Raw genomic sequence first — 24,231 nt, 5'->3', positions numbered from 1 at the left:
AGAGAGGAGCAACTCTGAGCTACCAAAAGCTTATTAAAATCAGTATGCAATATGCCCTACCATTTACCTTTCAAGATCCATTTTCTTTTGATTCATGTCTTTGTAACCAAATCTATTATTCCAGTGACATCCCGAAAAACACTTGGTCCTTTGATACTGAAACCTCCTATGTCCAATGACATAATGATACAATTATTGGTAATTGTGCAGCACAGGTTATTGTCAACCTTTCTATCCATTAGGGCTTTGGTTTGGCTGAATAAGAACAGGTCAACACCTCCACATCTTAATGATAACTCAAACATGCTGATGATATTGGAAATGCCTTAGCTAGCTAAGTGCCTTGTTTAGCCATGTCTCCTCAGAGATCACTTAGCCCCCTCTTACCATTCCCTCTCCAATCCAAATCCAGTATTAATTTTATTCATTTCAAAAAGGTAGTGAGCTGAGTGCACTCCCAGGATTCAAAGCTAGAACTGCCTGCTCTCAGTGCAGTGTTGAGTGGTTACGCTTCCCAGGAAGCTGTGTACATTGTGTTCGCTGAACAACAAGCACCTTCTAATACATTACTAGTAAATGCGACGGCTTATTTAGACTTCTCATCAGAATCTTGGTACATTAAATGAGTGTAAATGAAGAAATTAGCCACATAGAGAAAAAAAGGGTTTCCCTGTTGCACATATTTTAGTCAAAGAGCTGTAATAATTTGTGTTGTATGTTGAGGATGTTAGCGTGCTTCATTGGCATGTTTTTTTATTTTCCTATGTGTTTAAATTCTTTATTCCTCTCAGGCTTCTGGTGCAGATGCTCTCGAATTAAACTTGTCTTGTCCACACGGCATGGGAGAAAGAGGAATGGGACTGGCCTGTGGACAGGTAATAACTCGACCTTTCCCCTTCCTGGTTTAATCTAAAGTGTAGTTCTTTTATAACAATTATTAAATAGCAATTCCATGTAAGCCCCTGTGTGACTTTTACAATCCATTACCCGGTTAATTGAAGTTCCTTTCAAAATACGTAGTCTTTTAAATATAACCCAAATCAGTCTGTTCCTTGAATAAAAATTTGCAGACATTTTACACACAAATGACAAGTAACTAAACACTACCACCTTTCACCACACTTAAAATAATACAGCCTGAAGATTGTTTAGTGAAGGTGCAGTCCTAATCTAATCGTTTCTGTTTCCAAATTGACTTTTGTCCACCAGCAGCACTGTGGTACATCAGAAGTGGGGGGCGTTTTGTGTCTCAAAAATGAGGATTTTAGTACCACAGCAATAAAATTGCAGTCATTGTGTCTTGCTTCATTAAATCTTTGAGCCTGATTTCCATACATGTAGAGGATCAGTGCACAGAGCCTTCCTTGTGGTGTCTGTGGGTCGCAGTAAAAAGCACCAGTTCTACTTTCCATCATTGCATTTGCAAAACTCCATCACAATAAAAGCAGTTATGTATTCTCTTCTCTACTTTAGAATTATTCCAATCGACATTGTTAGTAGGAATAAATGTTTTAATTGTCAGATCTCATGCTCGCTTTGTTTCATCAGTTTTCATTGTGTCTACCTTTCACCTATATATCCCTTCATATCCTAGCGCCTTGTTATCACTGTGATCTTCCACCTCTCTCTTCTGCTCACTTCCTTTGTTCCGCGAACTTGGGTCTGCTATGCCATTGATGGTGGCCTAGACGGGGTAGAGGGTCTCCAGACCTCTCCCCTCCTCTACCCCACCATCAATGACCAAGCCTTCGGTCACAGCACCACTGATCTCTCAAACTCCCTCCCTTTATCCCTTTGGCTTACCCCTTCTGTGTCTGCCTTTAAATCCCATCTTAAAAACCTACTTGTTAGATCGTGCCTATGTTCACCTCCACCCTCCTTCTCCTTCTTTGCTTGCTGTCCAATCTCACCTTTGTGAAGTGCTCCAAGATATTATCTGACATGAAGGGCACTATATAAATGCAAGTTGTTGTTGTCAGATAAGGAAAGCTTTCCTTTGTGTTTGTGAAACATCTCACGGTAGATATAAATGCGTTGACACTCATGATGCCACTTGTTAAACAACTGTCATCTGAAATGGAAAGACTAGATCACTTAATCTTTTTGAAATCTATTGCACTTTTTTTTAGTTTTGGATGATCTTTGGAGAAATTGTCTTTGGTTTATGTTAAATTGTACAGATGAATTATCAGTAAATCAATGTTTAGAAGAGGCATTCGGTCTCAGCTGTTGGCTCTGTTGTAATTTTGCACGCCCTATCGTCTGAGTGGATCATTTGTAACCATTATGTGTGAAGTGTTTATAGCAAATAGATCTATATAACCTACATTTGTAATAGATATCTAAACATACAGTATTTTCGCTTACAATCGTAATTGGACAATTTGCTAAAAGCAAAGGAATTCTACTGGACAGAAATTTGCTTTTTAATGTGACAGGTGTGATTTTTAAAAAAAATGCATTTATCTAAAATGGCTAAACACATAAAAACTAATATTAAATTGACAGGATTAATGTGTTCCTCATAAGTTAGACAAATTTGCAGTTAGAAATTTGAAATGCTCTTTCATATGCTTTGAAGAATTAGTTGTCGAAAGCTTTCAAGAAAGAGTCTGTTTTTATTTTAACAAATGTGTTGTTTCAAATATTATATTTAATGTTATGTATAATGTAACCAATAAGCACATAGCAATGCCTCACAAACAGCCATGAAGAGAATGACCAATATTTTGTATTTGGAGGATTGACATTGGGAGAAACTTCCTTCTACGTGATATGCTTTTGTGACGATTGTTTTAAGAATTGGTAGCATTGCTCCCTTTATTTTGTAGGGAGCATAATCATTCCTCCTATATGTGTTTACCATTTCCTTATTGATTGTACTCAGTGCTAGTATGCAAAAGCAAGTTTAATTCAAGTCCTGTTGGATATGTAGTGCTGAATGTCAGGATGTGATGACTTTTCCTTAGGCCACTCTACTCACTCAGGTTTGTGGAGAACCAGGTCTCAGCCAATGCTTGTTCGAGGGTCACTCTCTGGAGTGCTGTAATACACAGATCTATGAACTGTTGGGACACAGATCTTCAACTGTAATCCTCCTCACAGTTAACTCACAAATTTTATCATTGCTACTTCGCCAAGTGCCAGTGAGGCAATTCAGCACGAGGAGAGGGGAAGAAAACTCTACCACTACAAAGTGGAACACCCTGTTAGGGGATGGGGAAAGTGGAAGATATAATTCAAACCTCTACCTGCTCAGGGAATTACATAAAAATACATTCAAAGTAAAATGCTTTATATAATCGAAATACAAACTACTCTGGCACCCCGGATCTCTCCAACATTGATCTGGGCTTTTAATGTACTTCAAATGAGTCTCCATCCATCCTAAGTGCCCCCTCCCTAGTTTCCCCCTTCACTCCCTTCCCCCTTCAAGTTAACTGGTGTGCGTCAACCAGCATCGGCAACATTCATTTATATTTATGTAGCATTACTCACTTGTGGAGGAAGCCTCAAAGCGCTTTACACAGCTGACTAAAAGGCCAAGTTGGGGGGAAAGGAGTAAAAAGTACATTGCTCTAAGTTATCAACAAAGCTTAACACAGTTACTTCTACGAATTCCATTATAAATGCTACTGGTTCGCTCAGCTCATTCTGTATACAAGAAAAAATTAATTGCATTAGACGATATTATTACAGTTCTGCTGCTAGATGCTGTGATCTAAGGATCAAATAATGAGATGGATACACATTGCTTTGCCAGTCACACGCAGTGCAGGCAGATTGGCAGCATTAAGCAGTGCCAGTCTCTGTGCACAGCTTTATCAGATTAGTTTCTCATCTAAGTTCTGTAACTGACCCATTTGAACAGAATCCAGAGCTGGTGAGGAACATCTGCCGTTGGGTGAGACAAGCTGTTAAGATTCCTTTCTTTGCCAAGCTGACCCCAAACGTCACAGACATTGTAAATATCGCTGTGGCAGCCCAGGAAGGTAAGAAGCCTGGAAGGGGGTGGGTGGGGGACGACGAAATTTGCAAGAGATAAAATGCTACTTTGAAAATAATGCCTCTGTAAATATTTATCTGTTGCAGTCTATCATTATCTGTACGCTCTTTAAAAATATATATTTTTTAAGAAAATCCATACGTTTTCATTGACTGTGGTGCTGTACGATCTTTCGTATCCAATATGAATCTTTGCGTTATTATCCATAACATACTTCTGTGGGGCCGTGTTCTTTATTATATGACTGCCTATGTTAAAGATACCATGCCACAAAACGTACAGTCAGTTCACTTTGCAGTATGTTCTGTGAAGCGCTTTGAGACGTCTCGAAGTCCTGATAAGGCGCTGTATCAAATGCAAAGGTTGGTATTGAAGTGTATGGATTGGAATATACAGGTACTTAAGCGCTGTCTTTTCTCCCAGGTGGTGCAGATGGTGTTACAGCAGTCAACACTGTTTCTGGGCTGATCGGGCTTCGAGCAGACGGCACACCCTGGCCTGCTGTTGGTGGAGGCAAGCTAACCACATATGGTGGAGTATCTGGTAGGTGTTGCCCTTATCATTGTAAGCTGTTTCCTCTGAGGTTGTGGAAACATTGGGAGGTCCTTGTCGTAAGCTATAATGTAATGTCTCTAAGCAGGGCTCAAACCTCCTTGTTCAGTGCTGGTCAACGCAGCTTATAGTCGTGACAGATGGAGCAGAATACATGTGAAAGCTCTGGTGGTATCTTTTCTTCTTCCTGCACAATTCTGCGGTAAAGTGGACATGGATGAGTCACTGGAGAGTTGGAAGCAGAAATATCTTGAAAGGACTGTTATGGAAATTTGCATTGATGCACTGACTTGTCAGGTTTAGCAGCACTTACATTGGACTACAAAGCACATATAGACTTTGTCTAATGTTTACTTCTATTTCTGGTAAAAATAATAGCAGGTTACACATAACCAAATTAATTTTCAGTAGCTTACTCTGTATGGCTGCCTTTTTAATAAAGTAATGTATATATTAATGCCTATTCATATACAGACAAACTATGGAGTCAGTTATACTGCATTTAATTTAGAAGTTGGTAAGAAAGCTAAATGCAGAAGCAGCAAACCATTTTTAAATTGTTTTGCCTGAATGTCTTGATGCATAAATAAGGGTGAAGGGACTAGAGGGAATGAGAGAGGAGATGATGAGAATCTAGAGGGCATGAATATGATAGCTAACAGCGGATCCAACAGGGAGCTTAGAAGGAACATCTTCATGCAAGAGGGTGGTGAGAATATGGAACTCACCGTTGGTGAGTTGAAGCAAATAGAATCAATGTATTTGATGGGGAAGTGAATAGAGATGCATACACAATGGGGAAGACGCTACGTAAAGACTAGTTATAGTAATCCTTGCATTTGATATATCACATCGTCGAGACTTTTCAAAGCACTTTACAGGATATACCGTAAGTTGGTGTGACTGTATTCTGTTGGCGAATGTAAGATTGACAAGTTGGGCAGAATGTCCTGTTTCAGTGCTGTAACATTGTATGAAACTGTAATTATTAGGAGAGGAGAGGAGGAGTCAGTATTGAAATCATTTGCTTAGCAGTACTTGTTTGCCATCACATACCCTTCCATATTAGAAGACATGCAACAAATAAAGCCAGCTGAGAAGCAAAACAGAAACACATTCATTATTTACTGGAATTTGAGGAGTTGAGTTTTTCTGGTGAATTATAGAACAATTTGCAGCTATGAAAAGAAAGGTTTTGTTACTTTACTAAGCCTTGTTTATCCACAGCTGACTGCTGTTAATGGAGGTGGGTTATGAGATCAAAGCCTAAATAATGGTTCTTTGACAACCAGTGTGTTGGTACCTGCCCTACACAAGTCTAAAGTGTTCACGTTTGTTTCATGCCAACAGCAGTCTGTGGAAAATGCCAAGCACTGCTTTTTGAAGTGCTACACTGCCATAGCTTGACATTTCCACCGGACGGAAGCTCATAATTTTTCACCAGGGAGCTACTGCTACATTCAAGGCAGCTCGGTCTCAAATGGGATAGCGGTTTAAATTTTTGAACCAGAATGCCAGCCTCTCCATCCCTCCTTCCAGAATAAACATTGCTCCTAGTCAGCGTATAAAGAAAGTCAAATGCAGCTACTTTAATTCACCGTAGCTGCATGCTTGTTGCTGCTTAATGTAGCAGCACATTTCAGTTAGTTCTTGTAACAGCTGGCCACATCATAGACTTACAAAGGGCCAAGATACTGAACATCAAATTAATTGAAAAAGCGACTTATCAAAAAGAACCAAGTTCTTAGCACTGTCAAGATTTCAGTTTTATTTTAAATATTTTCCAAAGGCCAGACCTTTAAATCTCTGGGGCTGTATCAAGCACTGAGCTGTGAATTTAACCATAAGGTAATTGCTAATGATAAGGAAATATTCCAAGATGAGGCTCGTGTAATACAGTCATTGGATTAGGCTATCAATCACCAGCATCCCCAGGGAAAAGGAAAGGAGACAAAACAGTGAGAGGAAAATTAGGAAAGGTGGGCATGACCAGAATGTAATTCTTTACCATCTTCATCAGTTAAACATACCACATTCTGCACCTTTTAAAATTCAAGCAATCTCGGCTTGTCACAGATGCGTTTCCTCTTTATATCAACTGTTTACAGAAGAGGAAAGTAAATAGTTGCTGTTAATAGGATGGAAGTGAAAAAAATATTGTGTTTGACCTATTTTGGGAGTTTTAGCTGGTATTTAAGCAAGTTTGTATGAAGATTCATGACATGCACACTGGGAGGTAAATATTGACAATCATGCTCTGGCAAGCAAAATTGAACTTGCTGAATTAACGCAGTTCAAGTCCCTGCATTCATGCTGCAAGCCAAGCATGAAACCATTATCTCTTGACATTAAATTGTGTGATCTTTTCCTTCTGTTTGGTACACTCTCAAATACTCTCGATCTGCATTAGGTATTTATCAAGCACCTTAGGCATTGAGCTTGGCTGGATTAATTTTAGAGACAAAATGATTTCAAGTCTTTATCACTCTTATTCCCCGTTGAAAAACAATGCCATTGACCTATTGCATAGCATGTCCAGTTGTTCTGTTGCAGAAGTGGAAACAGATGAGTCTTTTAGTAAGGTTTGCCTTGGGGTATTATTATCACATCTTTCATGAAGTCTTCAGCTGTAGCTGTGAACATCAACAGTTCAGTAGAGTGGTCAGGAGAGAGGTGAGGGGAATTAGAAGGGTGTGTCCAAGGAATATTCGGGTATTTGAAATGCTCATTAATCAAGTATTTAAGAACATGTTTTACATTTGCTTGTGATATCTTTTTGAATAAAATGTGGTCTAGTACTGAAGAAAGTAATCATATATCCAATGCTGAAATGTCATATGAGAGATTGAATCCCATCATTATCTGCCTTTTATATTACCTGTTATGGGGAAAAAAGGAATGTTTGGAGGTGGATCAAATGCTATTGATTCTGATAATCTCAACATCAGATACAGCTAACTCGCATCTTTCTGTTTTATTCAAACAATAATATTTTGAAGTTAAATCTTCTCAGCGAGAATAAATTCCATTTAATCTGCCACAAATCTCTAAAGCACAACCTTGAACTACGTTCTTGTATTAAGTCAAATGGTCGAGCGAGCAATGAAACAATACAGTGTGGAGATTTCAAACAGGATTGATTAAGGAATCCACTCCAACTTGGAAATGCTCCACTCCAACACCATCTATTTTAGCAGTGAAATTCCCACAAGGGCAGCATGCTGTACTTCCATTCAGTCTGAGCAGTCCCACTTGGGATCCTTATTAAGGAATCATGTTAGAAATCATCGCATTCAGTCTCCAATTTTTTTTAAAAAAAAGAAAGGCTGATTTATTGATTATCATGTTCTGTTCTCATCAATTTCCAATACTTCTGATGTGGAACTGCTACATAGAGATCTACACAGTCCACTGATCAAAGAGCAGAGCGTTCCCACAGAGATCAGCACTGGGGACACCAATGTAGCTCATAGTACAATGTAAAAAGCTCACTTGAATAATGGAGGAAGGGTCTTGTCTCAACTGTGTTCCCCTCCCTCTCCGTGTGGCCCACCAGAGATTGGTAAATGTGCCCTCCAGGGAAGCCTGGGGAATGATTGTCAATTGAGACTGGGATCTGGAGTCTGCTTTTCAAGCTCAAGGCTTGAATCTTACAGCAAGAACCTCCGCCAGAATATTTCACTTTGTTATTCCATTTACAGCTGTCGAAACAGACGTACTCTTTTTCCACCAGAATATCAGGTTTCAATTGTAGTGAAACGACTGAATTTTATTGGTTTTAACAGTTTTCTGTTTAAAGTAAATGCAACATTGACTTATTTTAAGGTATTTTAAAGTATTCTTTGTAAAAAGAAATTAAATCATAGAATATAATTGTATAATTACATTGGTTTGGCCTTAGCTCAGTGGAGTCCTGTAGCTCAGTGGTTAGAGCACTCGCTTTGCAAGTGAGAGACCTGAGTTCAATTCCAGGCAGAGGGCGAAACCTCGGGCAAGTTTCCTTACTCCACACAGAGCCTAATAATAATCCCTCCAAAAAACCAAAAACAATAATTAAATTGGTCATTTTCAATCTACGACTGTTTGTGGGACATTGCTGTGCTTTACAGTGTGTTCTGTGAAGCGCTTTGGGACGTCCTCCCGACATGAAAAGCGCTATATCAAATGCAAGGATTATTATTATTATTATTATTATTATTATTATGTAATGCTATCTAAAGGTACAGAGTAAAATAACCTATTGTGTGGTATATGATTGTATATTATTATCTTTGGCGGTAAATACTGTATGTGCTGGGCAGCTGTTTCATCCCCACTCAGATATAGCATTGCCTTATGTAATTGTTTAAAGGTAGCGAGTCTGGAATTCTGAAGGGCAAAGACATTTACACACAACAACAACAACAACCACAACAACAAAATGACATTTATAGAGCGCCTTTCGAGTCGTGAGGACGTCCCAAAGCGCTAAAGAGTCAGATGTCCAGGCCTGAGCATGGGGGAGGGGTGGTGTAGGGGTGAGGGAAGGCAGAGAGGTGGGAGGGAGACCAAAGGCACGGTCGAAGAGAAAGGTCTTGAGACCGGCCTTGAAGGAGGCGAGGGAGGAAGCGAGGCAAAGGGACCGTGGGATGGAGTTCCAGAGGTGGGGGGAGAGAGGCTGGACACCCGGCCACCGCTGGTAGGGCGGGTCGGGTGGGAGATATGGAGCAGGCCAGAGCCCGATGAATGGAGGGAGCGGGCAGGTTGGTTGGGAGTCAGCAGGTCAGAGAGGTAGGAGGGGGCGAGGCCATGGATGGCCTTAAAGGTGAGGACGAGAATCTTGAACTCGATCCTCTGGGGGGATGGGGAGCCAGTGGAGTTGGGCGAGGGTGGGAGCGATGGGGTCACGGAGCCTAGTGGTGAGAGTACACGAGCTGCAGAGTTTTGGATGATCTGCAGCTTGTGAAGGAAGAGTTGGGAAGGCCGATGAGGAGGGTGTTCCCGTAATCAAGCTTTGAGGTGGCGAATGCGTGGGTGGGGGTTTCGGCAGCCTGAGGGGTGAGGCAGTGGCGAAGTCTGGCAATGTTACGGGGGTGATGGTAGGCAGTGCCGGTCATGGCGCGGATGTGGGGGAGGAAGGACAGTTCAGGTTCAAACAAGATACCCAGGTTCCTGATCACTACGTGTTCACTATCAATTTGCCCACAAAATATGCAGTCAATTCACTTTTCAATATATTCTGTGAAGCGCTTTGAGGCGTCTCGAAGATAAGGCGCTGTTATCAAATGCAAGGATTATTACTATTACCTGAATGACTTCCGTGTAGTCTACTCAAATCAGTAGTTTTGAGATGGACGGATATGAGTATTACAAATAAACTGTTAATTACCTACTTTGGGACATTATAAAAATTGTTCCCGATCAGTGCAGCTCTTTGAAGCCACCTATGGGCAGCAGATAGAATCGCAGTAATGTTTAGTTCAGGCTTCCCCTTGGGTATGACTTTTAATCCCCTGGCAAAGCTGAAAGCAGGACGATTTATGTTATCACACCGTTCATCCATCGTTCTGTCAATTTCTGAACACTCTCATGTCACTTCAGTAATTTAAAAACATTTTACACAGCCCAGTCCCAGCTGCTCTGGCAGTGGAATACTGAACTCCAGTAGTGGGAACCCAGATTAAATTCCTAGCTTCGACTGGCATTCAAATTCACCTTTCCCCAGTGGGTAGATATTGCAAGTTCTTGACTGGGTTACCAGATTGAGTGTCTCATTCTAATTGAACACTCCATCAAGGGGTGGGAGGGAGGAGGAAAATCAGCAGAGAAGACCAGTGCCATCATCCAGCAGAGTGTGGAGTCTGGTGGCAGACATAAACCAGAAGTAAGGAGTGAGGAAAACATCTGTGCTCCAAGCTGCCCCGCTGTCTGTCTCAGCTGAAAGAAGTCAGCTTTGAGATAGGAAGGCTGCAAAAATGGAGATTGTAAGAAAATAAAGATCCGTATAGATTAATTGATCTGTCCTCGGCCTCTACTCATAACGTTGTTTCCTTTGCTCCTATTATCTTAACATTCTTACATTCCCTCATGCATTTTGCCTACAAATAAACTGTCACTACACTTTACAGTGAATCTTCTGAAGTGCTTGGAGACATTTGGATGACACGATACATCAAATGCAAAGATTATATTACTTTTATTATTTTTACTTTAATATTAGACTTGTACTATTGCCTGTAATTCTCACTCTCCAACCCACCCGCCGCCATGATAATTATTTGTCCAGATTTTTCCCCTAAAGTTAACCAAATTGTTATTTTTTAGTATCTTATTTGAGCAGAATGGTTATATTACATGTTATATCTTCCCTTTCAAATCTTACTGCTCTCTTTGATTGCTGTATGCCTTGTCTCGGGGACAAATATTGTGTATATGAATAGTCTGTATAATACTGCCCATTCAATCTATTTTGGTCCCAAAAGTACCTGAACTCTATAGCAGTTCTTAAAGTTCAACCAAATCCTCAACATGTTTCTATCTCTATGTGCTTTAAATATGGAGAACTGAGTTCAACATGTAGTATTAAAGTCTGATGTTATTTCCCTTGACTTTATATTTATTCCTCCCAACATATCGCAATATATATATATATATATATTTGCTTTATTAATTGCTAAAGAATGCCGCACAGGTTATTTTAAGGATCAGTTCAGATTACCACCAATCCTTCTGACAATTAGTTTTCGAGTGAAGTTTAGCCCTCTACTCTTTCTATTTTGTCAGTTTATTATGCAGCTCCGGTAATGCAGTGATTCAGAGTATAAACCTAATTAATCCTTATTCATATTCTTGTTAGGTAGATGTAATTTGGATGCCAGTAGGATATAATTTTTTAACAATCATGTACTTTGTTTCCTCTCCCTAGTCCTATGGGCATTAAGGTTAATCATGGTGATCCCACCTCTGATCCTTCTGAGATCAATTATGACAGCACAGAACAGGGATCAAATCTGGATCCTTCCTGGTCTGTAGGACTCCATCCCCACCCCAGAGGGTGAATTTACTCATTGAGACACCAGTGGAGCCCAGCAATGTGTATTTCCATTTCCGTTTTTTTTCCTATCTTAATCCACGTGAACATTGCTTGTATCATATTAACTTTAGTACAAGAGTTTGAATATTGTAATGCTGGAGATCAAAACACAAAGGAATATATCCTCCCGAAGTAAAGTGAATGTTTCAATGTCCTCTTACTACTGGAAATCCCATTATAAGTGCGCATCAGAAGATTTGCCATATTTAGTAACTGGAACAGAATTACCCCTAAAGAGCTTTAAATATTAGAGATGAATTCTATTAGCATAAGAGTTATGCTATCGTGTCTCCTTTCTTCCCAGGGATTGCCATAAGACCAATAGCTTTGCGAGCGGTATCCGCTATTGGAAAAGCACTGCCAGGATTCCCAGTCTTAGCTGCTGGAGGAATTGATTCAGCTGAAGCAGGCCTACAGTTTCTGAACTGTGGTGCCTCTGTGCTACAGGTAAATGTTGCTTAGCCACTGGATAGACACGAAGCACTTACAGTGTGATTGCTACTGCGTTTTCAGGTAGTCTAGTAGATGCATTGTCATGCTTTCAAGTTTCAGCATTAAATCGCTGTGAAATAGCCCTAAACGCAGCAAATGTAAGGGACAATTCAGTTTTTTTATACAGCAGGTTTCAGCTCATCCAAGTTGATGGTGGCCAGAGAGATTTCACTAAACGGTTTATTCTTCACAGTTTTAGCAAATACTGTAATACAAACCGTTTGCTTACTGTTTTTTTTGGTTTCTTACCTTTTTAATCCACAAATTGTGTGTTTAACAACCAACAATAAATATATAAAAATTAGTCATTTGAATTTTTTTTGCATTTCAAAATAATTTTTTTACCCTTAATCATGATTTAAACTTCCTTTTTAAGATCTGTTGCAAAAGTATTATTAGAGCAATTATTCTAAAGATTTGATTGTGTATGGAATTATCATGTACAGACGCATTTTAATTGGAACATTCATACCCATGGACTCACACTCGCACTGCTTGATTGGAGCTGGATTGACAGTGACTGAAAATATTATGACTCATTTCATCCTTCCCCCTCTGATATTGCCTGAAGCAGAATGCAGGCCAGTAGATATCAATAGCAGATATCAATGAGTGGCGGAAAAGCAGAATAAACAAAACAAAAGTAACCAAACAAATTTTACTTTCATTAATTCCATATAATTGCAATCATTTGATTTGTGAGAATTTTGAGTATTTATTTATATTTTACGTGGGGACAAAATACCATGTGTTCACAGCACAATTTATGCTTTCTAACTTTTCAAGTCATTCTTCTGGAGTTCAAGATGCTCCTCTCTGAAGCTGTATTGCATCCTCCAGACTTTCTGCATTTTTAATTGACTTGTTTTATTTATGTGTAGCTAACATTTTTGTCCTGTTCATAGACCTAAAATGCCGTTAGTTAGCCAGAATGGATTGTACCGGGTGACCAAAATGTCGTGATACCATTAAAATGTCTCAAGTCTTAAAGAAACTATGAAGTTTTTTTTAGATAATAGGGTATCACGACTTTTTGTTGTTGTCACCCTGTAGTTGATTTTGTGGCATGCTCTTAACTTGGATATTATGGTATGATGTGCATAATAATAACTAACTTCCAAATGAACTTCACTTCAAACCAGTTATCACAAACACACTGTTTATTGGTTTACACTTTTTGCCCCAAACTGCACATAATGTGGAACATTATGAAATGGTGAATTTTGTAAAACACGTCTCACATTCAGAGTAAACTTTTACATTGTTTTTATAAATTTTCAGCTTAGTGTGTTAATGCTGCTGTATTCCTCAAAGGGTTAAATGAGTCTAATTGCTTCTTTTCCGTACACTGCATCTTCAGGATATTGTACAGTGCAATCTTTCTGCAGTGCCATATACATTAGTTTACCTTTTTTAGTTAAAGCCTAACAACAGTCTAATTACAGGCATCAGAATCGGGATTACCCCTTAACAGAAAGAGACACCATATCCCACTTGTGTGCATCTGTCCAAACAGGGCAAAACCTTGGGCAACTTTCCTTACTCCACATGCCTAATAATAATCCCTCCAAAAAAAAAAACAATAATAAATTGGTCATTTTCAATTCATGACTGTTTGTGGGACATTGCTGTGCACAATTGGCTGCCGTGTTCGCCCACAAATATACAGTCAATTCACTTTACAGTATATTCTATGAAGCACTTTGGGACGTCTAGAAGACATGAAAAACGCTATATCAAATGCAAAGATTATTATTATTATTTCATGAAATATCATATATTCAATGTGACTATTTATAATCTCAATCAATGTATTTCATAATACGTCCTGAGTTATCAAAAATATGCACGAAGCATTTTTGGACTGACGCAGTTCAGGATGAAGCTGAGCAGGAAAAGTATTTGAAGGATAATGAGCTTCCATTAAATGTGCTACACTTGTTTTTTTTTTGCAAAGTTCTGTTCACAAAATCGATGTGTAGATCCCACCTTTGAAGTTTTGCTGATGTCCTAAAGGGTTTGATTTTAATCAGCTCTAAATTTGCATAGCCATGAACGAGATACCTGAACTTGAGCCAGTTAAATCAAGAGGTCCTGCACCTCTGTTGCACATCTGTCACGATTGTGACTGTAAACCCAGCAAGCCATCTGGGATGGATACCTACAGCTGTTGTGATGGCTGCGGTGTAGTGCAATTATCAGGACAACTAGGGCACTGTAGGAGTCCATTGTATTTGCTATAACTCAGCGTTCTTTTTACGCTTGCGATATTTGAGACTGTTATTTTTAGAATGATCACAAAATTACAAATTAAAGTAGAAATATCTATCGTAGACTTGATAGGGATGCATGTAAGTAGCAAGCGTTCGAGCAGTGACAAGCTGTTATAAAACTGAAGTAGTCAGCCTATACATATTCCCGAAGTATAATGGATGATGACATGGCAGTTTGTCAAACAGAAATATGTTTTCATGTGTGATGTTGTAAGCAATGTTTATCAAGCCAATTTAGGATGTCATGTCAAAGGATTAGATTTGCAAGTGACATATAGATTTGAAACGTTACAGCAACTACATTATTTGAACAAGCTGAAGCTCGAGTCCATCTGTAGAATTATCAGGTAAAACTAATGATGGTGAAGACCCTTTCGTTCTTTTTTTCTTTCTTTTTTTCTTTCTTTCTTTCTTTCTTTCTTTCTTGACAAATAAATAATGCACCTTAGAATAAACCCGACATAAAACACCACCTCTACAGCTCTGCTACATTTGTCACACAATACAAGACAGCCTTCTTTGCTGCACAGTTCATTTCAAACAGGTCTGGTGCAATATTAGTTATTATAAATAGTATATTTTTGCAGGTATGCAGTGCTATTCAAAATCAGGACTTCACCTTAATTGATGACTACTGCACAGGGCTGAAGGCATTGCTTTACCTGAAAAGTATTGAGGAATTGCAAGACTGGGAAGGACAGAGCCCTCCAACAATGTGTCACCAGAAAGGAAAACCTGTTGCTGAACTCGATGATATTGTCGGGAAAGTATGTTTTTTTTTAATACACTAGGCATAAGGATGGTTGTGAGTGAACTTGGTTTAGATCAGTTGGCCTGGGATGGAGTGAAAGACCAGCCTGGGGTCTCTCCATCTGTTGGGCTGAAATTCTAGTTGGAGTTAATGCGTACAGCCTTTAGCGATGTCGAATGCTAAGGGGATTTTCCCCATTTCCACATTGCCAAATGCGCAATGCATAACTTTGACTGGAATTTCACCTCATTTATCAGAACATGGTTCAAGTGCACAGGTCTCAATTAAGAAAGCTGTGCCAACCAGCTGACTCCAACAACCTGTCGGAAATATGCAGACAATTGTACCGGCTCACAACAGGGTGTTGCCGAAACATAATGTCTTAATATTGTCGTGCCACTAGTTAATTCAAACTACAACACACAAGATTCAACCACTGAATAAAATGTACTTAACAACAGCCCTTGATTTCAGCTTTAAAAGTCATAAAAAGTGTAAATTTCTAAGTTTGTGAAATGCATATATTAAATTGAATCTAAATAATTGTTGGTAGTTACAAAGCAGTTAGGGGGTCAGCTATGTGACACAAACAGCAAGAACACATTTTTTTCTAGCTTCCAACCATATTCTGAGAGGCTGATATTCCTGACCACACTCACAAACAGTTTTTATTTTTGAAGACTATCAACTTTTTGACTGTTTTGAGTGTTTTCCTGTTGGAGCTTTGCTCTCTAACCTTCCAAGATCATCACTCTCTGAATCCATCATGACATGAAAAACAAGAGGAGAGGTTTATCTGAAGATTAAAAATCTGTTTGACAGAGAGAGAGTTTCCTCGTTACATTGGAACTAGTTTCACAATGACCTTCAACCTATATACTGGTAGGATGTGAAGAGCTTTCACTCAATAACAATGCGACTTAACCCAAACCTTAGGGAAGCATTCTCATTGTTCCAGTGTCAATCTTCTATTTCCCATGCCAGCCTTTCTTTTGGTCTCTCTGAGTGAGAATGTCAAATAACACTAATTTTGCCCACTAGGAACTGCGTTGATGCTGTCCAAATTCATTTTATTGAAGACCTTGAAAGTGAACATACCAGAGAGTTTAATCCCATCACTCTGAAGTGGATTCCAACAGAGGCTCCAGGGTTCACATACAGCTTCATTATTTTTTACTGAACTTTCCTGTTCCTTGGGTTTAACTGTCAGTAAAGTTAGTAAGATGTAGTAGTAAGATATGAATTTTATTAGTTAGAAGCATATTGATATATTAATGGCTGTGCTTATTTTCTCTTCCTGATTCAATACTGTCTTGTATGGTTGAAGCTGCCTTTAAACTTTCATAGGGACTGATGTGGGAGGGGGGTTGAAGAGTCCAGATTTATTAATCTTATTGACAGTTATGACTTCTTTCAGGAGATGTGCCTCAGTTTGGAAGGCTTTTTGGCAAGACCGCAGAGCTCAGCACAAAGTTCTCTCACCTCCATTTCACATCCTCTTACAAACACATACCTGAACTTGCTATAAAATTAGTAATTGCATCAAAGAAAGGTGGATTGATGGTGACAGATCTTAGTGTCTAAACCTTTTTCCTCAGCTTCAGCAACAATCAATCACTAACCTATTAGCTGCGTAAGTAGCCTGCAGTTTTTTTTATAAACTTTGACAATATTATATCTGAACTTCAATAGTATTATTTCTATACAATGGACCATTATAGTTTAGTGTTGGGTGCCAGCCCAAAATTGCATTTGTAACTGAAGATAAGATTTTGTAATGTCTACATTTCACTATAAAATGTGGCTGTAATAAATGCCAGTATAGGAAATGATGCTGGCATCTAAATGCATGTAATTCTCAAATATATAATAATATTTCACAAAAATGGAATGAGATAATTTCACAAAAGAGCTATTCCATTTTTTGAGATATTAGACATTGCTCATTTTGTATTCCAAGTGCAATCTATTACCAAACCGTAGACATTTTATGTACTGTCCTCAGTAAAATAATTGTACCCAAGCCTACATCTTGGGAGATGTACTCTTCCGCAAACTCAGAATATTATAGATTTTCCTCACTTATATATGCCTGTTAGTGTCCGATAATAGGAGTTCATGGGAAAGGTGCTTACCTGGCATAACCTCTATTCATCCAAGGATTGTGTTTTCCTGCACTAGTCATCTCACAAGTTGACTGATGAGATTTAGGCTCAGATCTGAGATCACCTATAAAAATAATTTGGTCACTCAATCCGCAACTGTTTGTGGGACACTGTTGTACGCAATTTGGCTGCCACGTTTCGTCACAAAATGTACAGACAATTCACTTTACAGTATGTGCTGTGAAGCGCTTTGAGGCATCTCGAATGCAAGGACTAGTTATTATTTTATTATCTCAGAGGCAGGGACCCACAATTCAAATAGAGAAAACACAGTTTACTTCACATGTGCTTTTAACAATCGTTACATAGGCCAAGAACTTTTTCAACCTCCCATTCTCTATTAAAAGTTAAAGTTAGGGAAAATAAAGAAGTAAAAAAAAAGTCATCTGCACAGCTGTAAATCTGTGTCGTTTTGACATAAATTTTTGACAATTGGCTAGTGATAATAAATCAAACGATGTATTTGATTGTTCAATTTGCTTGCATTTCTCAAGATTATTTATAACATCCAAATTCCATTTGGCTCCTTTGTGTTACATAATTTAAGAAAAAAGATGTAAAGTGCCTCAGAAATTCATCATGCTTGGCAAAATATATTTTTTTTTAATGCAGATTAGCTCAGAAATTGAAACGTTTCCCAATTTACAGGATAAAATTACAGTAGATGCAGTACTGGTACAAGGATGATAACTGCTGTAGCTCATTTCTGGAACCCTCAGGACCCATCTTTATTATACTGTATACAATGAGGAATATATTAAGGATGGTTATTCCTTCCAGAAACTGCACATAAGAATAGCATTAGCTCAGATGTGTAGTCAACACCCCGTCTTGCCTAGTTCTTTCAGGAACCTTTCATTAGCAGCTCACTAATGTTACTCCAGAGATTTGACACAATTATGTTTCAGAATCATTCTTCTGGCAGATGTTTGAAGTATCACAATTGTGTGTTTCAACTAAACGCTTCTGCTAATATAACAGGTGAGGGCTTAGAAGAAACAAACATCGTGGGCACTAATGGTCAGACAAGACACAGTGGTTTCTCTCAAGGAATCTCATCACCTGAAAACATCAATGGTGGTTTGAAGTTGCCGCCAATAATAAACAATTTAAAAATAACACTTCTAACAAGATCACAAGATTGGTTTGGATAAAGAAGGTCATTCGGCCCATCCTATCTCATTCTTCCAGAACCCCAGTCCCTACCATCACAGCCACTTTGAACACAAAGAAATTCCGTGGCAAGAAGCCGCTAGTATTTAAATGTGATTGGATCTGCTTCACACAAGGGACGAAGGACATTGATTCTGGATTCATAGATTGGAGAACGTGATTTGCAACTGCCATTTCTGATCCATTCAGTCTCAAGTAGGATACATTGTGGAGTCCTGTAGCTCCGTGGTTAGAGCACTCGCTTTGCAAGTGAGAGACCTGAGTTCAATTCCAGGCAGAGGGCGAAACCTTGGGCAAGTTTCCTTACTCCACACGCCTAATAATAATCCCTCCAAAACCAAAAACAATAATAAATTGGTCATTTTCAATCTACAACTGTTTGTGGGACATTGCTGTGTGCAATTGGCTGCCGCGTTCGCCCACAAATATACAGTCAATTCACTTTACAGTGTGTTCTGTGAAGCGCTTTGGGACATCCTCCCGACGTGAAAAGCACTATATCAAATGCAAGGATTATTATACAAGTATCATCCTTGGTGTTTGTAGATTATGGAATCAGACTCGAAACTTTTGGTGTTGTGACTGTAATCATTTTATTCCAAAATTTGCATATGAAATGCAGGAGCTAATTTTCGAAACCTTTGCATCTTTTTGCAAGGCCATTTAATGAGGCCTGCTTTAAGTTATCCGCATTTAACTTCAGAATGACTTTGAGCACATGGAGATTGCAAACTTCCAATTTTTGTATCATCAGCAGTCAAGAAGATTTGCTATTACCAGTACCTTGTAACCCTGAAACCCATAAATAGCAAGCCAGTGCTGGTGTTAGCTCACCCATTAGCGCTAACTATTTCTCTCTCAATTCCTGCTCATTTCCAGACCACTCTTTTTAATCCTTTTAAAATGCTTACTACCTTTCTGAATGTCTCAATCTCAATAGCTGTCTACTCTATTAAGATTGAGACATTTAGAACTAGCAGGATAGTTAACTATTTGGGTATTACAACCAAACTCAATCCTACCCTCACCTAACAAACACTTCAAAGAGGTCACAGACTAATGAAGAAGAATTGTGGCCTACTTTTCCCCTCTATAAAATGGTCTGCTTGTTAAAACACATTGTAAACACTCCCATCGCCATCTCCTTCCTCAGTGAGACAGACAAAGTCAGCAAAAAACCAAGACTTTTTGTCTGTAAGGGTCAGGGTCAGAATACAAATATTATTCAACTAAAAAACCATTAGAATCCTGCAGTCCAAAGTCTAGTTTTCTCTGGTGGAAGTTTTATAATGTGCCAAGAACATGTTCGTTTATCATTTCTTGTCTGGATTCCACTCTTCGTCTGCTTTGTTGCTGATCCCGTGTGTGATCCAGTGATTTTCCTGATTATATTTACTGTTTAATGATTGCTCAAATTACCATTCAATTGCACTCCACCTCACTTTCCAATGGACGTGCCACATTATCGAGAAAAGCGAGCACTAAGTACAATAAGTAGACTGAAAATAGCGTGATGATACATTTTTATAACCAATTGCAATAAGATTCTGCACTGTACTTGCACTGATACTTTTTTTTAGAGAGGATTTCAAATGTATACAGTGACTACAGTGGCTTTTAGTTGGCAGATCCTATTGCCCTCTCCAGAAACAACTTGACAGATTTCAGAATTTGGCAACGTTCTACATTTCCAGCCGTGGTCTCTTCTGATTAAGTCAGCCACGTGGCTGACAGATTATGCACACCACCAATACTTCTCATTAAAATGGCCACAGTTCACCAATTCCAATATCTCCAAAGGAACTCGGAATGAATTATTATACAACAAAGAGCCTGCTGTCATGCAGAACATGAGACAAGTCCGAGGCAGCTTTGGCTTAATGAGGCTAAGTGAATGTCTCCCCTGTATTATAGCTACATGACAGTCTTTGAGCGCAGTTGTTTTTTTTCTCTCCACAGGCCTGGAACCTTTGGTACTAATATTTTTTATGTTTATGCATTTCACAGTCTAATATTCATTTTGATGCACTGCATAGAAACCAGACATTATAAGATAACATGCACTCTCTCTGTTAAATTAGTGACAGCTGAACACAGAGATATATCTAGGTTTTCACATTTAATTATGGCATACTGGAGAACATTTTGTGCAGATAAATTCCAGTGTCGTTATTGGCTTTTTAAAAAAAAGCTCATGGTTTGACATCTTCTGTAATTAACCATGCGTGTTTTGTTTTTCCAAATACTGTATCTAAGCTTTTTCATACAGATTGTTATCAGCTTTTACTGATGAGCTGAAGTGGAAACTGGGGAATCGAGCGGTGAATGTGACTGATATATTATATCCTCAGCATGCATCACATCTAACTCGTTTCACATCCGAGAGATTTCAGTAGTAACCCTAAGGGAACTGAATTTCTTTTACAGCTTGCAGCGTATGACCATGTTTTCCAAGACATTATTGCTTTTAAAATAAGAAAACTGCGTTTGAGCGAGAATAAGAATAAATTCAGAAGCCAATGACAGTTGCTTTACAAGTGTTCCCTGAATAAGACAATATTGTCACACATTAAAGTGGTGCATAAACCTTAGAAGATGTCCATAATGTGTCATATATAACTTGTGCTGCTTGTAATGTGTGTGTTTTTTTTCTGTCACAGTACAACATTGGAATTTGGCTTGGTTTCTGACTCATTTTTCTCATGTTGGCTGTGGTTGGAAATTGCATTGATGACAATTTGAATTGTAAAAATGTCTGCATCATTAAGCATTCCTGGGTTTCGAGATAATTTTTCAATGCAAATTATTACTCAACAAAAATGATGATAATATATTAGTAGTTTGGCTCCACTCACTAAATGAGTTGCTTGCTTTAGGAAGTGCACTTTATTGCTACAGTATTTTACCCTATTCCATTTGTGCAACTCTAATGGTCTTGTAATATGTTCATCCAGGCAAAATGATAATTTTAATAATCATGTACTTACTTTGAACAGCTGGGTTTAAAAACTCAAATGCATAGTATTTTATTTTTCTCGAAGCTTTCACGTAGTACAGCATGGTCAAATCCACTTAAGAAAGTATATTGTAAGAGAATTCCAGTATTGAATGAATAGAAATTGGAAGGAAAAATCAGCTAGAATCATATCCTGTCATTTTATTCAAGTGTAAATTCCTTTGAAGTGCATTTGCATATATAATTGTGGGGGTTACCTCCCTGTAGACTGTGCAGAACAGAGCAATGAAGTTGTACCTTTGTCTCAGCATACTGAAGCCTACCTCATTCTATTTGGTCCTAGTCAATAGTACGATGACATCTGGTCAATACCAAATCCTGAATTCAATATTTGCATCGAATACCTAACTCCTCCCAAATAATCAACTCACAAGATTATCTCTTTTCCATTGCCGTCATAGTTCACCTTCTGAAACACAAAGCCCTTTAAAATTATAGCACGAGACCCAATGGACCACTTTCTTTACTGGAAAAATGGTAATGAGAGGCACTGTTCAAGAAGTCTCTCTTCAGGACTCCTTGAGGAATCTTTTAACACAGTGGCCATGGGAATTGAGAACTTGCCCCAACATATGGTTTCTGTCTCAGAGATCCCAGGACAATAGCTTGTAGGAAGCCGTTTCTGGACGACTTTTTCAGCATTGCTTCTCATTGCACACATATATCCACGATTCAGGCAGACTGCATTACAAACCGCTGACCAACACAACATCAAACAAGCTGTTTATACTTGAGACGTTAGTCCATTTTTATGCCAGAAGCATCAAAACGTATTCCATACACTTGTCACATACTGTATGAATGCAAAGGTATGCTACCATGAAGCCCTATACATTTTTTTCTCTTCCCTGCAGTTCTCTCTCTCAGATAGTGCATTCTGAACAAGTATCTAAAGCTAAACGTTTAAATACTCTACTGTGTGGTTACTTTGTGAACGAGGGTTATTGGGGTACGTCGTGTGCTATCTCAAACTTCACACACATTAGGTTAGTTCTTCTTTGCCCCACAAAACCACCAAGATAATTTCAGAAGATTTATATCTTTTTAGCCATCTTGGTCTATTGCCTTGTTTCTTTGCAATCAATGAATAGGATATTTCAGTATTTGGTCTCAAATGTACCATCATTTTTATTGATTTCGTTTTCATGTAATGGGGTACCAAAACAGTTATTGTAGCTTTATACTGCTTATAATGCAGCAATAATAATGTACTTTTTGTCAATATTATGCTCTCTTTCCATCATTTTCAGTGTTTGCTCCATTGCATACTTGAGTTATTAATAATTTTTATTGGCAAAAAAGTGCATCTTCCTTAGAATGTATTCATAGTTTATTGATGTGAACATATTCTCTCTTATTTGAATTTCATTTTACTGTTTTTATATATTTTTGTAAGTATGATGAGCACTGCTGGACATAATACTCTGCGTGTCATCTTATCAATACTGCATGAGTTTCAGTATTACTGCTTTGGACTTGTACTCTGCGATTTAATTTTTCACCCTAATGTTCTATTCCTTTGGTGATGGTATAACATGTTTGCTCAACTGTCATATATACTATATTTTCCAAATGAACTTTGTGATCTCCTCAAATTGTTTCTCTTTACATTTCTTATATTAAGGACTTTAATTTGAAATCTTTATGCAACTATTTTCGAATCTCTATTTGCAATGCAATGGAGTCATTGTGTTTCTCAATTCCAGCTATTTCTAGTGGAGTCTTGTAGCTCAGTGGTTATAGCGCTCACCTCGCAAGCGAGAGACCTGGGCTCGATTCCCGGCAGAGCGAAATGTTGGGCAAGTTTCCTCACTCCACACGCCTCTGTTTACCCGGCAGTAAGTAGGAACCCGGTTGATAGTCGATTGGTGGATCGCCGTTCCGGGGATAATAATCCCTCAAAAAAAAAAGAATTTGCTCACTCAATCCACGACTGTTTGTGGAACGCTGCTGTGTGCAATTGGCTGCCGTGTTTCGTCCACAAAATATACAGTCAATTCACTTTATAGTATACTCTGTGAAGCGCTTTGGGACGTCCTCCCGACATGAAAAGCACTATATCAAATGCAAGGATTATTATTATTATTGTTTATTATTATAATGAATGATTCATTACATATTCTGTGATGCGCTTTGAGACTTCTTGAAGCCGTGATAAGGCGCTATATCAAATGCAAGGATTACTATTATTTGAGGAATCTTCCCAACGTCACTGTAATTAACATAGAAAATTATTTGGGGAAGACAAGTTTGCAGGGCTTTGGGGAGAGAGTGAAGGAGTAGGATTGATTTTGACAGCTCTTTTAAAAGAACCAGGACAGACACGACAGGCCGAATGGCCTCCTTCTGTGCTGTATAATTCTATGATCTGTGACCTCCCAGACGAACTTCAAAAGTACCCTATAAATTGTTTTGCATATGCTACATGACAGTAATGTATACATGTAAGAAAATGTATCTATTACATAGTGATATGCTCTTATATCAGAGATGTGTAGTGGAATTAATCATTCCGGTATCAATTCTACAACAGTTGTATTAATCACTTTTTCTCTGAGAGCAATATTTCAAGTTGTCTGGGGGTTAGTGAAGTTTGCTAAATTAACATCTCAACAACCCACAGGCTATGAATATGAAGTGATGGTTTAACCAAATTTTGCATCATGTTTCAAATCAAAGGACAAAAGAAAAGCTGGGAAATCAAGCTTATTGGGAGGGTAACATACAGAAT

General features: G+C 38.5%; 1 protein-coding gene across 1 annotated transcript in view; it reads left to right on the top strand.

Annotated features, from left to right (window-relative positions):
- Positions 1-24,231, top strand: part of LOC103174634 (dihydropyrimidine dehydrogenase [NADP(+)]) — a 156,153-nt gene that overhangs the window by 118,975 nt on the left and 12,947 nt on the right. Inside the window, exons 16-20 of the mRNA XM_007887106.2 lie at positions 792-875; positions 3,872-3,992; positions 4,430-4,549; positions 11,935-12,077; positions 14,983-15,162. Of these exons, the coding sequence (XP_007885297.1) occupies positions 792-875; positions 3,872-3,992; positions 4,430-4,549; positions 11,935-12,077; positions 14,983-15,162 (648 nt within the window). The remainder of the gene's footprint in view (positions 1-791; positions 876-3,871; positions 3,993-4,429; positions 4,550-11,934; positions 12,078-14,982; positions 15,163-24,231) is intronic.

This window comes from Callorhinchus milii, unplaced genomic scaffold (assembly GCF_018977255.1).
Source record: "Callorhinchus milii isolate IMCB2004 unplaced genomic scaffold, IMCB_Cmil_1.0 Scaffold5, whole genome shotgun sequence".
Classification (NCBI taxonomy): Eukaryota; Metazoa; Chordata; class Chondrichthyes; order Chimaeriformes; family Callorhinchidae; genus Callorhinchus; species Callorhinchus milii.
The sequence above is the reverse complement of the archived record's forward strand: the minus strand, read 5'-3'. Positions and strand labels throughout refer to the sequence as shown.